Source organism: Neomonachus schauinslandi, chromosome 9, assembly GCF_002201575.2.
Source record: "Neomonachus schauinslandi chromosome 9, ASM220157v2, whole genome shotgun sequence".
Classification (NCBI taxonomy): domain Eukaryota; kingdom Metazoa; phylum Chordata; class Mammalia; order Carnivora; family Phocidae; genus Neomonachus; species Neomonachus schauinslandi.
The window spans coordinates 36,643,721-36,659,440 of NC_058411.1; the positions used below are offsets into that span (position 1 = coordinate 36,643,721).

General features: G+C 40.1%; 1 protein-coding gene across 1 annotated transcript in view; it reads left to right on the forward strand.

The window, feature by feature from the left end:
- Positions 1-2,162: 2,162 nt before the first annotated feature.
- Positions 2,163-15,720, forward strand: part of KCNH5 (potassium voltage-gated channel subfamily H member 5) — a 292,174-nt gene continuing 278,616 nt past the window's right edge. The window contains exon 1 of the mRNA XM_021701465.1: positions 2,163-2,235. Within this exon, the coding sequence (XP_021557140.1) occupies positions 2,163-2,235 (73 nt within the window). The remainder of the gene's footprint in view (positions 2,236-15,720) is intronic.

Below are 15,720 nucleotides of genomic sequence, written 5' to 3' on the forward strand. Positions count from 1 at the left end.
ACGGTCTCTTGATTTTTTTGCCGAAGGAATCCTAGCCCAGCAAACTGCTCTTTGCCTTGCTTCAACCTTCCGGGTTTACTCAGCCGCCCAAGCTCTGGGCAAATAGGTGGAAATTTCAGAGTGGAGAGGGGGAAAATGCCCTAGGCTAAAACCTGGATCCTGTGTCTCTCGGTCACAGGCAATGGCCTCTTCCCCCTTCCCCCAGGTGCTCTGGAGAGAGAGTGATCGAAAGTCGAGGCCAGCGGTTGGTAATCTAGGGGTTTCTAAACAAAGTCAGACACCTTCTCTCTTTCCTTCCTGCCCAAGGCAGGAGCTGAGCAGATGTTTCCTGGGACCCCAGCCTGAGGATTCCTGCCGCTTCGTAGCAATTTAGCCTTGACCATTTCTAACAGGGGTTACCTAGCATATTATGACCCCAACAAAAGGAGACGCCCCCACACAACTGTCCTTCGCTTCGACTTCTGACCGTGCTGCAGCGTGCGCTTTTTGTCCTTAGTCCTTGAACCTGCTTAGCAGTCATTCTTTCTGGATAGGCCCAGTGGAGCCTCTGAAGGGGAAGCTTTAGATCCGAGCTTCTGCAACTTGAGCGAGAATGCATCTTATTTACCTGGAGGGCTTGTTAAAACAGATTATTGGCCCTCGTCCCAAGTGTTCCTAGTTATCTAGCTTTGAGGTAGAGCTCGATATTTTGCATTTCTAACAAGTTCTTAGGAGATGCTGCCAGTCCGGGACCGCCTTGAGAACCTCTGCTTTAGATAAAAGAAGGTGCCTCGGCGTGAGCTCCCCCTTTTCCTTCCATCCCTCCGAGCTACATTCGCAATTATGCCATTTCCCCTTCTCCGGGTAGTTTCCGGCTTTTGGACTAAGTATTCTAAAGGTTCCACTTCTGTCCCTGGTTCTGAGCGGATGGAGGGTTCTTAGAGAAGATTCCTGCCGCCTCCCCGCCCCGTGCTGCTTCGTTCCCACCACCTTTACTGTTTTTCCACCACGAATGCTGTCCGCTGCACTCCTCTCTCTGGTGTGAATTATTCATCCTCTTCCTCTACTCCTTGCATTAAGTGCAACCTTTCCCGCAACTTAACCCGGGTAGCGGGTCTCGCCGCTCGCCTCCAGAGCTCCGCGGCCCTGGGGAGGCTCCCCCGCGCGCCAGCTCCAGCCGGAGGCGCAGGGGCCATTCCCGCGCTCTCCGCGCGCAGACCCTAACTGGCCCCGGCTCCTGGGCGTGGGTCAGGGCGGGTGCTGACGGCTCTTCTGTTGAGCTGCGGGCGCCGAAGCCCGGAGGGGGGCGGTAGCAGCGTCAGGTGGCTGCTCTGCGTCCCCGCGCGCCTCCCAGTCAGTCCCTGCTCCGCGCTCAGCCACAGCTGGAGCGGGAGCTGCTCGACACCTTCGCCCTGACAGCCGCGTCTTTGGGAGCAGCTGGGGCTCGGGACCCCGGCGGGAGAAGCTGAGATGTAAGCCCTCCGCCTGTCCATTGCTGACTCTGGCATCCTGCTCGCTTCTCACTTCCTCTCCCGCTCCGTGGCCCCATTGGACAGCGAACATTTGTCTGGATCTCCGGGGAGAGAGGAGCGGCCACCGCGCGCACCGCTCGGCAGAAGTTGGGCTCAGCTGGGCAGCCGCGATCCAGCTGCGCGGGAGGGGTGGGCCAGGGAAGGAGGAGAGGAAGGCTCAGTAAAGAGGTCCGCATCTGGACTGAGAGGGACTGGGAGCGAGGGCTTGAGTTGACACTTCCCGCTCCCCGGCCCCGGGGCGCGGGGCAGAGGGAGAAATGCTGAGTCCGCGCCCAGGCGACCGCCGCCGCGGCAGCAGCCTCAGCAGCAGCTTCAGCATCAGCAACGGCGGGACAGCGACAGCGGGGGCGGCGCAGGCGCACTGTGCCCCGCGGAGCCTGCAGTTCCCGAGCCCCGTGTGCGGCACCGCCACAGACTGGGCAGCGGCGGCCGGGGGAGCGCTACTACCATGAACTGCCTGGTCCTCCTCCCCAGAGCTGCTCATCCGGGTCCGGCTGGAGACACAGTCAGGGGACCCCGTCGCCGCCGCCGCGCCCCCACTTCTTTCGGCTCGATCTTCTTCTCCACCTTTTCCTCCTGTTCCTCCACCTTCTCTTCCTGCATCCCCCCCTCCCCCGCCGCGGATCCTGGCCGCCGCTCTCCAGACCCAGGATGCCGGGGGGCAAGAGAGGGCTGGTGGCACCGCAGAACACATTTTTGGAGAACATCGTCAGGCGCTCCAGCGGTAAGAAGAGTTGCAGTTCAGAACACCCCCACCTCCATCCTGCCCACGCGCGCCCCCCATCCTCCCCATCCCATCCCTCTCCTAAGGCGGAGAGGGATACAGACAGCTCTACCTGGTGGCTTCAGTTACTAGTTGGACCTGATTTGGGGTGGGGAGCAGAATAAGGTGGTGGAGGAAAGTTAGTTGCATCCCCTCTCCAAGACATACTCACCTCCCACCCACCTGTCCAGAGCCCAGAACGGGGGGAAGGGAAGAGAGAGCTGGTAGGGTGTAGGTTCAACTGGAGAAAAAAGTTGAGTTTTGCTTTGATGAGGGATATATTTCTTGTTCATCCTTTCCCCACATTTTTTCCCCAAGTCAACTTCAGGGACTGATCAAATTCTTAGAGTTAATCTTAGTGGAAGCGTTTCCCTCAAGTTGGGAATGGCTGTGAAAGTGGCTACTTAATAAGATTTAAGTCTCTGGAATGGCTTTTGGGCCCAATGAGCACTGCTGAAAGAAACCTTGTGCAGGGGAAAATAGTTGGAGTTGAACCTAATAGAGTACTTGAAAAATGGGAAGGCAATTACTATGGTTAAGTTTGTGTTTAAATTTTCTTTAATTTTTTTTCAGTGTGCAGTGGTCTATATTAATCTATATGATATATTTGATTTGACTTAAACAGGAGAAATGTAAAAGGGAAGCAATAGCTACAGTGCTTTTAAAGTAACTGGAGAAAGAATTTTTAGAAATGCTATTCTACTTTGCTACTGATTGTAAGGTTTTCTTGCCTTAAAGTGTCTTTAAAAATGCCATGCATTTATAAATTCATTTCCTCCAAGATATTCTGAATTGGGATCATTATATAGTTCACATTTTAAGACCTTCTAAACTTTGCATGTTACTGAAATCTCCATCTTTCATGTCTTTTTAATTCTTTTATATATTTTCCAATTTTAAAGCAAGATATGAAGTATACTTTAAAGTTTTTTCCTTTAGAGGCCTGTTATTTTATTTTGAGATCTCTTATTTGGAGACTTATGAAAAAGATATTTCTGCATATTGATGACAGTAGAGCAATGGAAATACTCTATGCAGTTCCATAATTCATTGTTTACTCATTCATTGAAACAATATTTATTTGGGTGCCATATACAACAGACACTCTCTGGGGTCCTTTGGATAAAAGAAATGGTGAAAACACTTCTGTTCTCAAGGAGCTCTCTGCCTAGTGGGTAAGAGAGGGTCACACTAAAAAAAAATAGTTATGCTTTCCCTGAATTGGTTGACTAGATTATACTAATTCTTAGATTAGGATCTCTTCTAAAACTAGGCTTGCAAATATTTCCCCTGATTTTGGGACTATCTATATTTAAGTGTCCCAAGGTAATTTTCATAAATCTCTGCTGTGATACTTGGTTTTAATTCGAAGCTTGTGACTTTATTTCTTCCACTTTGGTCAACACCTGATATTTTACAAGTCTAGAGCAGACTTTTTGGTTGAAAAAGTAGCTAATAGTCTCAGTCTAATTAAAAAAATCTATAGTATTTTTAACCATTCCAGTGTGATTTCAAATGTATTTTTTATTTTTTATGATAATACAAAATACAAATTCATAACGGTAGGCAATTTCTGTGTTTATACATTACCCTTACGTATATTAAGCAAAGACTTAGAGTACAACGGGATGTTATTATTAAAACAACCCATCTGGGAAATTTAAAGGTTATTGGGATTAACTATTTAAGATACATACATTTTATTTGAGCTTTCTTATCCTCTTGGGTTATTTCAACTCCATGCAATTTGGTCTGTGAGAGGACTTTTCAGAGAAGGCCTTAAAAAATAAAACCTACAGGCTCTGTTCCTCTGCACGATAACCAGAAAGAAGATGAGAATTCCTTGACTGAAGTTGACTAATATAGCATCTTTGGTTGAAACTTCTTCTACAGATTGGAACTATGAGCCAGTTTTTAGAATATCTCTTATTGCAGATATACAAGAGATTAAGACTTTACCTTAATGTGGCTTAGAGATATCTGCTTCTGCTGCTACTATTTTACAGTTACCATCCAAATTAATGAATGTTTTATCTTTTTGACACCTGCCCTATATAATTGCTTCATTGGTTTAATGCTTCTTTCCATAAATAACACCAAGTGCAAATGGAAATTGATCTGTTTTGGCATTTAAAATATCACTTCTCATTGCTTATGGCTAACTTTTAATACCACTACTCAATACCTCTGAGCTTTGTTTGAAATGCGTTGGACATGTAAGCTAGGTATATGCGCATGTGTAGGTAGTAAAAACTAGAAAGTCTCAGTACTACTTTTACAGGAAGAACCCCAGAAATTGAGAATTACAGTGTTAAATTGGTCTGCACATTCATGTGGGAGTATCCCACAGTTGTTGCCATTTCTATATGATTTGGCAGAGAAATAGAAAGATTCATTCTGAGAAATTGTTTAATTGAGACTAACAGAGAAAATTCCCTTCAGGATTCTCACAGATGGATGAGGTTTGTCACATTGAAGATTTCATTATTCACTAACTTAACCACATTGAAAGTGAAGTGTTGGCAGAGCTTTAGTGGAAAAGAAAGAAATTGAAGAAAGATAGGCTGGGGTTGCCTATTTACTTTTACCCCATGAAATGCTTCTTTTTCTGATACAACATCATTTTCTTCATATGAAAAGATCAGATCTTTTAATGAGTGTCGGATGATATAGAAATTATACAGAGAGATGTACGGAGATAAACAGAAAACCATTCACCCAGACACAAAGATGGAGGTACCGGAAAAACCTCTCTCTCTCTCTCTCTCACACACACACACACACATACAAAGAGCAAATGAGAGATGTGGAAAGTAACAGAAATACAGAAACAGAGATACAGAAGTCGGGGGGGAATATCAGATTTGGAAAAGTATTAGACACAAAGAAAAAACATCAGGCACTTATTTGTCCATGGATATCACTAATGAGCTGAAATCTCAGCCAATTAGACATCCATCAGAGAACTTCTTGATGACATGGAACAAAAGAGCATGAAATGTGGTCTATTTGGATGTAGCTTTTAAATTGGAGCACTTCCTAATAAAGTTCCAAACTCTTCAGTTGCAATTTCCCAGACGAACAGCGCTGTATTCTGTGCCCTACAGTAGTACTAGCTCCTGTTTGCAGTTTCTTTACACCTCTTGAGGTTGGATTTTTATTTTCCTTATTTGGTTGACTCAGTCTGTTATGGGGAAGCATTTCAAATTGTTACCAGTGATTCAAAGTCTGTAAAATAAAATAATGAGGGCTATTGAGTAGGATGAATACAAACATACTTTATGGCCAAATCCCAAAATAGTACAAGTAGGGAATTCCTCTTTTTAGTGTTAAGATAAAAGACAAGATCAGCTTTAGATAAATAAAAGGAATTACAATAATTCTTAACATGTGATTCTAGTGGATATCGTCTAAGAAGTTGTAAAGGTCAAAAGTGTAAGTGTAATAGCAAGGTTTAGATACATTTTTGGCCAGGAGGTTCAAAATGAGTTACCAGGAACAGAAAGTTTGGGAACTAGTTCATCACATCTGTGAAAGGTCTCATAGAAGGCCTCAGCCCGAAGTGCTTATTGACTGAACCCACATCTGGCACGTTATTAGGCTATCTTCCCTTATTTAAATTTCAATTATTTATGAAAACTGTTCATCAGTGTACATTGGGCTGTAGGGAGCAGTAAACCTGTGGGTAGAGGGTAAATAACGGAAAGAAATCAAGTATTTAAGAGTTATAGGTGAAATTTTAGACTCAAACAAAACAAAACACAACATTTCCAAGGCCTTCAACCTGACTATGTCCTGGGGCAGCATGTTTTATTTGTATGTTGTCTTTGATTCCTTAACAAATAGGCAGAAATGATTAGTGTCCATGACAGTGAACTAGGTTGCTATTTTTGAAATATTATACATACCAAATTTAATATCTTTTTATTAGAATTTGATTATTGTTCTTTAATATTCTAAACATTATGAAAAACTAGAAATGTTTTTCTCTTTAGAGGAAAAAAAGGGGCTCAGGAAAGAAGAAAACAGAAAAGGTAGTATTTTATCAACCACTTATCCTCCAAGAGAAGTTCAATATACTCGATTTTCCATTATGGCTTGAGATATTTATGTTGTACAAGCACTTTCTTGACTCAGTCACCTTTTACAGAAAATCCAAAATTATTTTTTTTGCTATAATTAACATTTGTAAAAACTGAGATCTTAAAAGGGAACCTATAGGAGAAGAAATAGAGAACTAATGTTTTAAAAATAAAACAAAAAAAAGGTATCATACCTTTTTAGTAGTATCCAAGGTAAAAAATGGTGAAAACATGATTTTTTTTTGATATAATGTTCATGATATTTTTTCTTGAAAGATTTCCTTTAACATCTAAACCACTATTCAGGAAATAGAGACAGAACCACATAGTGTCTGAAACATTGATTAACCCAGGTCTTACCATGTATCACTTTTACTTTTAATACATTGTAGAGGTTGAAATTATACTGACCACTCCCTGAATTGTATTTATAAATAAACCAGCAGATTATCTCTGTCTCTAGAGCCCACACTGTGTTATGTAACGAATAGCAATGCTTTACTGACCAGAACGCTGCTTATCCCAGTTCACTCTTGTCTTCACCAGAAATTGCCCTCTTTGTCTATCTTTTGCTTGATTCCAGGAGCAGGGGTGTTAAGAACTCCATGTCCCCAGTCATCCTTTGCCCTACTGAAAGAACCATGTAAGACACTGTAGTTTTTTTTTTTTTTTAAAGATTTTATTTATTTATTTGAGACAGAGAGAATGAGAGACAGAGAGCATGAGAGGGAGGAGGGTCAGAGGGAGAAGCAGACTCCCTGCCGAGCAGGCAGCCCGATGCGGGACTGGATCCCGGGACTCCAGGATCATGACCTGAGCCGAAGGCAGTCGCTTAACCAACTGAGCCACCCAGGCGCCCCAAGACACTGTAGTTTTTAATAGAAGAAAGCAACTATGAATATTTTCATTGACAACGACTGAGTAGCCTTCCAACAAGGAATCCTTTAGTTTAGTTAGTATTTGTCTTTTACTTCCATTGTTGGTGATGGCTGTTTGCTAGCACGGAGGAACAATGCTTCTATGTTCTCCAGTGTCTGGCCTAGGAAAAGGTCTTGTTCTCCAAAGCTCTGTAGATAGTATTTACCACAAGAGGTCACTGTAGGTTCTGGCACAGGTGAACCAAGTAGTGTCTGTCTTCCTTTTTCTGTTTTCATGATTTTTCCATCGAGTTTGATTGGAGGTTAAGACCAGCGTAGTTAGTTGTTACTCTTGGAAGAAAATATCTAAAGTGTAAGACGTATAGGGAAGTGAAATGAAAAAACGTATTCATTTCTTTTAATTATTACAGTCTTATTTTAGTTGATGGCAACCAACATTTTGTGACTAAATAAATTGGCTATTAATAAAAACAGTTTATGTAAAGGAACATATTTAAATACATTTTAGACTAGTATACCATTTACTTTAGCAGATGAACAAAACTTTATTGTAATAAACCATTTTTGGTGTGGTGGTGATATCCATGAAATAAAAAGTTTTGCAGAAGAACACCATATAATGTCCATATATATTTTCTATTTCAACAAAATTTTTCCTCTACCAGATGTCTTGATATGATTCATATTAAATCAGTGAAGTAGAATCAGTTCCTGACAGTGCTTTGATTTTATTCAAAGATAGTTCACAGATTTATAGTTATTTTCCTAGGAGATTGTAGGATTCTAGTATTTTGATGTTATCCAGACTTTTAAAATAAAATACAAAGCTAGATAAAATATTCTCTGAAGTTCTCCAAACTTATTAAACTTTCCCCAGAATATGGTTAGAGATAATACTACTTGAAGAGATTTTGTTTCTTGCCAATCAGCAAGTCTGAATCTTGGCTTCAGGAATTTCTTTTTCTTTTTGGTGGGGTTAGAAACCAAATATTGGGAGATGCTTCAAAATGTCCCAAACAAAATTAGTTTTAATTGGAAAAATTAAAACATTCCATACAGCACTTTTATGAATAAAAGAGATATGTTGTGAAATCCAGTAAACATGAATAACAAGTCACAATCCAAAACCAGTGGCAATTATTATTGTGGAAATTCAAGTCAAAGACAGTGGTTTGATGTGCTCTAAGAAATGGACATTTATAAAACATTTTCCTTTACCAATAACAGAGTAGAATTTTTAAAAATCCCACCTTATGTTCTTGTCACACACACAGAGGAAAAAGAAAAAGTATGTGAGGTGATGAATATGTTAATTAACTTGATTGTGATAATCACCTCACCATGTATACATTTATGAAATCATCAAGTTGTATACCTTAAATATATAACATTTTTATTTGTCTATACCTCAATAAAGCTGAAAAAAATCCTCACGTTTCGCCAAATACTCTAGCTTTATAATATATATGGCATGACTCCTTGTCATCACTAAAGAATCACTAAAAAGAATCATGTAAATATTCTCATTTTATAAAATATAGAAGTTAATATTGGAAATGCTTAGTCTTGGAATATTTGATTGAATGCTGGAAGTGATAATATTGAGTGTGAATTTTAGACATTATTTTAGTTTTTGGTTGTATGTGGTACTATTACTAATAAAGAGATATTTGTATATATCTTTTTATTTTTTAAAAAATATTTTATTTATTCATTTGAGACACAGAGATACAAAGAGAGAGAGCATGAGCAGGGGGAGAGACAGAGGGAGAGGGAGAAGCAGGCTCCCCGCCGAGCCAGGAGCCCGATGGCGGGTCTCCAACCCAGGACCCGGGGATCATGACCTGAGCCGAAGGCAGAGGCTTAACCATCTGAGCCACCCAGGCACCCTGAGATATTTGTATACATTTTAGATAGTAGTTTTGTGATACATTAAGTTTTCATGTGGAAAAGGTAGAAAAATTAATTGAAGAGCAGTTAAAAAAAACTTAGAAAGGAAGAGTGGTTGAAAAGCTATTTGAAATTTTGTTGAAATAGATTTCTTTGTTTCTCAGGGTCTGGTCCCATTAGAAAAATATAAATACTAATTACAAAGTTATGGGACTTGAGATCTGAGCTTAGGGGCACAGTTATAGCAGTTCCTAGAGGTAATGACATATAATTAGAAAGTCATGGACATGTTGCTGTATGAAATAAGGTCCTTAATGATATGGGTCATACCTCACAATACTTTTACATCTTCCACTGTGAAGAGCACAGAGCACCAAGTATTAGTTGCTTTTTGATTTTGTCTCCTAAATTGAACAAGTCCATAATTGATTTTTTTCAAAAACAATGCTGATTGAATCTATTAAGTAAGCTTATGTAAGTGATTGAATAGTTTAAAATATTTAGTCAATGGGTATATCTGAAAGCGGAAATTGCACTGTATAGGGCAAATCACATGGGACTCATGAGAGCACGAGAGGTGAACATATAAGCGATCTCACGCTCATCTCCTATTCCAACTTGATGTACAGCTAAAATATTTCCTACTGCTTTTGTTCTACTCTCTAATGGTTTAAAAGCTAGACTGTTTCGTATAAGAAAAGCGTATAGAGATTTGTAAATTCTAGTTAAATTTTTTTTTTTTTAAAGATTTTATTTATTTATTTGAGACAGAGAGAATGAGAGAGAGAGAGCACATGAGAGGGGGGAGGGTCAGAGGGAGAAGCAGGCTCCCTGCCGAGCAGGGAGCCCGATGCGGGACTCGATCCAGGGACTCCAGGATCATGACCTGAGCCGAAGGCAGTCGCTTAAACAACTGAGCCACCCAGGCGCCCCTCTAGTTAAATTTTTAAAAAATAATTTCACAGTTAGGAGGCGGCAAGTTTTATCCTTGGGAGTCGATCCTTCCCAGTTTAAGTATCTTCTGAGTGAGTTTTGCCTTGCGGAGCAGCTTGTACTTCTGGACAGAATCCCACAGATGAGAGAAAATGGATTTTGGCTTTTTAGAGATGGCAGGGCCAGCCTCAGATCGCCAAGTTTGACTGAAAATCAAACAACTCACTTGGATTGAGGGGAGAAGTTAATCTTTATCCTGATCTTTTCTGTAAGCCTTTTCTGTCTGCTGGCATATTTTTTATTTGGGGCAAGTTAAAGCACAATAAGTTTATATTCATATAGTTAGAGCATTGGGAGAATAGAAAAATTCTTCAACAAGGGTTGAATGGGAGCAGAATAAAATCCCCCCGAAACAGCTCCCATCCTTTTGATTGACCCTCATATACTCTTTTTAGTTAATAATTTATTAGTGAAACAAAAGTGTATTGAGCGCCTCCTATGTGCTAGGCACTGATATAAGCACTGGGGATGCATAATAAACACAATGATAAAAATAATGCCTTTTTTTTTTTCCTGTGAGGGGCAGTGTGCACACTGGTTAGGAGCCACAGGCTTGCATGAGAGTCTTGACTCCAATGCTTAACTAGCTCTGTGCCTTACTTATTGGTACCTAGTTTTCTCCTCTGTAATAAGAGTACCTAGCTTATGGTGCTGGAGTGAGGATTAAATGAAGTAATCCATACAAAGTAGTGAGAACAGTGTCTGGCATATAACAAATACTTTGTCAGTGCTTTTAGTTATTACTATCATTTAGATGTTTTAAATTTTTGAACGCACCATCGGTAGTCAATGTCTTTGATTCTTGGTCACCATTTCCTTTTGCACCTCTTTCAAATGATTTCCATCTGTACCATAATGTTAAAATGTCCTAGAAGATTACGAACGAGTATTCTTGTGAATCCAAAGGCCTTTTATTTGTTCCTATTTTCTGACTTTGCAGGATTTGAGATGATGCTCCACCACCCTCTCCCCATACTTGTTTGTCTTTTGGCCTTCATGACTTTGCACTTTCTCTGGCCCTTTTTCCTGGTTTCTTTTTCTAGTCCCCTCCTCTTCCTTTCCTGTTCCCTTTCTCCTCTCTTCCTTGCCCTGTCGCTCCCTTCCCCTCGTCTCCCCTCTCCTGAAGAATAAGTGGTCCTCCAGGTTCAAACTTCAACCATCTTTCTTACACATCTTCACCCTGCTGTTCAGAGCAAGCTTGTCCTCTGTCATAATTTAAACTGTATCCTCTCTGTGTCCCAGTTCTGTGTTTCCAGTGGCCTACAGAATTTCTCTTCTTGTATTTCTCACAAGTAATCTAAACCCCAGTGGTGGCCAGAATTGAAGTTATCATTAGTTTTGGCTTCAAATGGACTTACTCACTTTGCTGTTTCCCCATCTCTGTCAAAGGTGTCTTTAATATTTTAATCTTTTAGCAGGATCAGACTTACAAATTAATAGAGAAGAAACTGATGGTTGCCAGAGGGAAGGGGGATGGAAGGATGGGCAGAACAGGTAAAGGGGGGTGGGAGATACAGGTTTCTACTTATCGAATGAATAAGTCATGGGAATAAAAGTTACAGAATAAGGAATATAGTCAATGGCATTGTAACAGTGTTACATGGGGACATCCCCACTTGTGGTGGGCACAGCATAACTTATAGAGAGGTTGAATCACTATGCTGTACACCTGAAACTAAGGCAACATTGTGTGTCAGCTATACTCAAATAAAAAAAATTTAAAAATTTTAGGCTTTTAGTCTAGAAATCTAAGGGTCTTCTTTGGCTTCACAATCAGTGGAATATTGGTCTTCCTAACTAGATGATCAATCCTTGTAGGTAAGAATTTTCCCATGTACTTCTTTTGTACCTCCTAGAAGAGTTGTGTGCAAAGTAAATTCATGATGATTAACTATACTGATTGAGGTCAGGGCATGAAACGTGTCCACAACTGACATCATATGCAGCCAATATATGTAAATATGATGGACCAAAGAAGGAATTATAGGTGGAAAGAAAAGAGTTGCTTCATTAACGGGGCTCAGAAACAAAATATCTTATCTCTGTGTGAGGAATGAAAGGTGAGATACATTCTCCTTCTTCATTTTTAAAGCTGTCTTTCTCTCTCCTAGAGCAACCATAGTCAAAGTAACCGGCAATCTTTCTGAGACTCTGTGGGAACATTACTAAGGCTCAGAGAACAGAGCTCTCCACAGGGCAAAGGCATTTCCATCGTGATGACACAGACTCTTGTCCCGGCTCTAGACCTTACCCATGGCGAAACACTAGCCCTCTCTAGGATTGTAAATACTACCTTGCAAGTCAGCGGAAAGACTCAGCAAACCCATAAATGTAACGGATCTTGCACTGTACCTCATTATAGTAAGAGCTTAATAAATATTCACCTTTTCCTATTTTCTCTAGATAAGGTAAGGTAGGGGAGATTTTCTTTCCTTCTTTCTGTTTTGTGTTTTGTTTTGCTTTTTTTTAACTTGAAGAAAGCAAAGAATTAACTCAATGACATTTTAAGTCATATTTGGACTCATTTGACCAAGGGCTTACTTATTTGGAGAAAAAAACAAAACCCCAGACAAACACCACTCTTCCCTCCAACAAATAATTACTATTTAGAGCCAAAGAAACATCAGTTCTCTTTAGCTCAGTATCTGGCAGTACTTGCAGAAGCTGGAGAAGGTGGAAATGTCAGCCTCTCTGTACCTGGCCCTGTGAAAGCTGGCCAAAGGAGAGAAAGGAATTGAATTTGTGATCTGTATATTTCCCTTACACAATTAGCTCCTATTGCATAGATAATAGAAAAAAATAGAACAATGCTTTAGAAAATTAATTAGATTGTAAATGCATTCAGAAAAGCCTCACTTGTGTGTTTTTACCAGGTGTGCAAGTTAGTCTCATCTCTTAATTGGAATTCTTCATTAGTTATCTAGCCATTAGTGTTGATTGCCTTAAAAGGTTAACTTCAAAGAAAATATATAATCCCTTCACAGATGCAAATCTTTTGCAAAAACAAGGTTTGTTTATTCACAGGATTGAAAAATGCTTAAAGATTAAATATGTAATGCTTTTCCCCCTGATAAACACATTTTGACTGATTTGACTTTTGTCCAAGATTATATAACTGTGATGTCTTATGGCTTCAGGTATTTTAAGAAATTTCATTATAATAAAATTCAGTAAAAGTTTGTCATTATCTATATCAGGGTGAAGGTTTTCTATTGTATTCCAAGATTATGAGTCCTATATTCATTACTGCCGTTACATTTTGCTCCGAATAATTCTGACCAGTATACTTTTTAGAAGCCCATCTTCTCATGAACAAAATACCAACTACTAAAAGTAGAAATTTTGAATTGTTGAACATTCTTTTTTGTGCATGGAGAAATATTTTCTATAGCAAAACTGCTATTATTCCTATCATTAGAATTTCAGAAATATATGTTAAAGAATCTCATGCATTCTAAACCACTTTGGCTAGTTGGAAAAACGTTGAAGTTAATGCCATCAAAGAAACACAGAAACTTAAAAATGTACCTTAGATATTGAAGGAGATGAAAAGTGGAGGCATATTTTTATCTTTGATGACAGCTGAACAAGTTTGAATAAATTAACAGATATTTTTTGCATATTTCAAACTCCCACAGTGATGGTCTGCTTAATGTTGCCAATATTATCATATAATAATTAGTCTCATTGTGGAAGGTACAAAGTGTATGTATCTACACACACACACACACACACACACACACACTACCTTGCTATAGAGCTGTGGGGTAAAGGTGTATCTGTTTAAGAACAGGAAAGATACCAGCCTTATATTCTGTTATTCCATAGTGGAAGTGAGCAATGCATCTACCAGAAATCAATATTGTGGATTATGACATATTAGTTATTTATGCTCTTGTCTAGCCATCTGTGCCAGAATTTTATTTAACCCAAATAGCATGTGCTGTATGTACTTCAGGGATTGTTCTGCTGTTACTCTTCTATGAAGCTTAAATATATCTATAGATATCACTTACCCAGAACACAAGTTTAAAAAATAGGATAGACTCCACGACTTAAATTTACAAGTTTCCAGAGTGTGGGGAAATCTGCTTGGGAACCCCTGATTTTTTTTTTTTTTCCATAGAATTGTCTGTTCTTTGAAGAAAACTACCTAGCACGGTCCTTATCTGTAATTCTTGACAATATCTAGCATTGCTCTAATAATTGTTGATTATATGACTTTAAATAGGAATCAGAATTTTTATATTTGGTTTTGATCATTCAACAAACATTTGTGGGGATATAGTGATAAATAAACAGACATGGTCTCTGACTGCATGGAACTCAGAGTCTGGGAGGAGAGACAGGAATTCAACAAACCCATGTCCAACATATGATTACAAATTATGATTAGCATCGTGAAGAAAAGGAAAGGGTGCTGTGACTAAGAATAACGGATTTATTTTGATTGGGAGGTGGTGTCAGGGAAGGTCTTTCTAAGGCAGTAGTGTAAAATGGAGCCCCAAAGTAAGAGATGGCTAGATGATAAGTGGGCAGAAAAATATTTCAGGTGAAGAGAAAACAGGTGAACAGTCCTAAAGAGAGACAGAGAAAATGAGTGGCTAAGTTTGTGAAGTTTAGAGGCCAGTGTAGTTGGATTGCAGTAAGCAAAAGAAGAGAAAGCTGGGGCCTGCCTATTCAGGGTCAGGCTTTTGCATTGTATTCCAAGTGCAGTGGACAAATCTCCTGGCCACAAGGATTACTTGTTGTGTAACAACAATTTAGGTCAGAAGGAGGAGGAGCCATGGTAGGGGACCAGCAAGGGGACTGTTGCAGTAGTCTAGGCAAGAGATGATGGTGGCCTGGGCTGGGCTGGGAGCAATAGAAATGGAGAGAAGTAGATGCATCAGACATGTTTCAATTGGTAGAATTATTAGGTTTTAGTGATGGCATAAATGAGGAGGTGTGAAGGATGCCTTTCTGGGTTTTGGTTCAAGCAGCTGGGTATAGATAGAAGTAGTGAAGATTTCCCTGAGAGCCAGGTTTGGAGTGAAGCTTTAGACATCACCTGCATCATCACTTTGTTATCTAGCTCCTTTTCATTCCCTTGAAGTGAAGAAGAATGCAGCCAAAGGGAGTTTAGTTCAGTGTGATTGTGTACACAGGGGACTTCTGGATTCTACTTACAGAAGTTCAGGAAAGAATATCACAGGCTAGGTAATTAGCTTGGTCAGTCTGGTTGTTCTTGTGGACTAGAAACATGTAGCTTCTGACTTTAATAAGAGGCTGATTCAGACCAGAAACAAAGTAAATTTTTTTTAGAAGATTTTATTTATTTATTTGAGAGAGAGAGAATGAGAGAGAGAGAACATATGAGAGGGGATAGGGTCAGAGGACGAAGCAGACCCCCCGCTGAGCAGGGAGCCCGATGCAGGACTCGATCCCGGGACTCCAGGATCATGATCTGAGCCAAAGGCAGTTGCTTAACCAACTGAGCCACCCAGGCGCCCCACAAAGTAAATTTTTTAATAAAACCGAAATTTCAACCCAAAACGTTAGTTTATAATGAATAGCTGACAATCAACGTTGTTGAAATGCCCTCTTTAACCAATCCCTTTCGG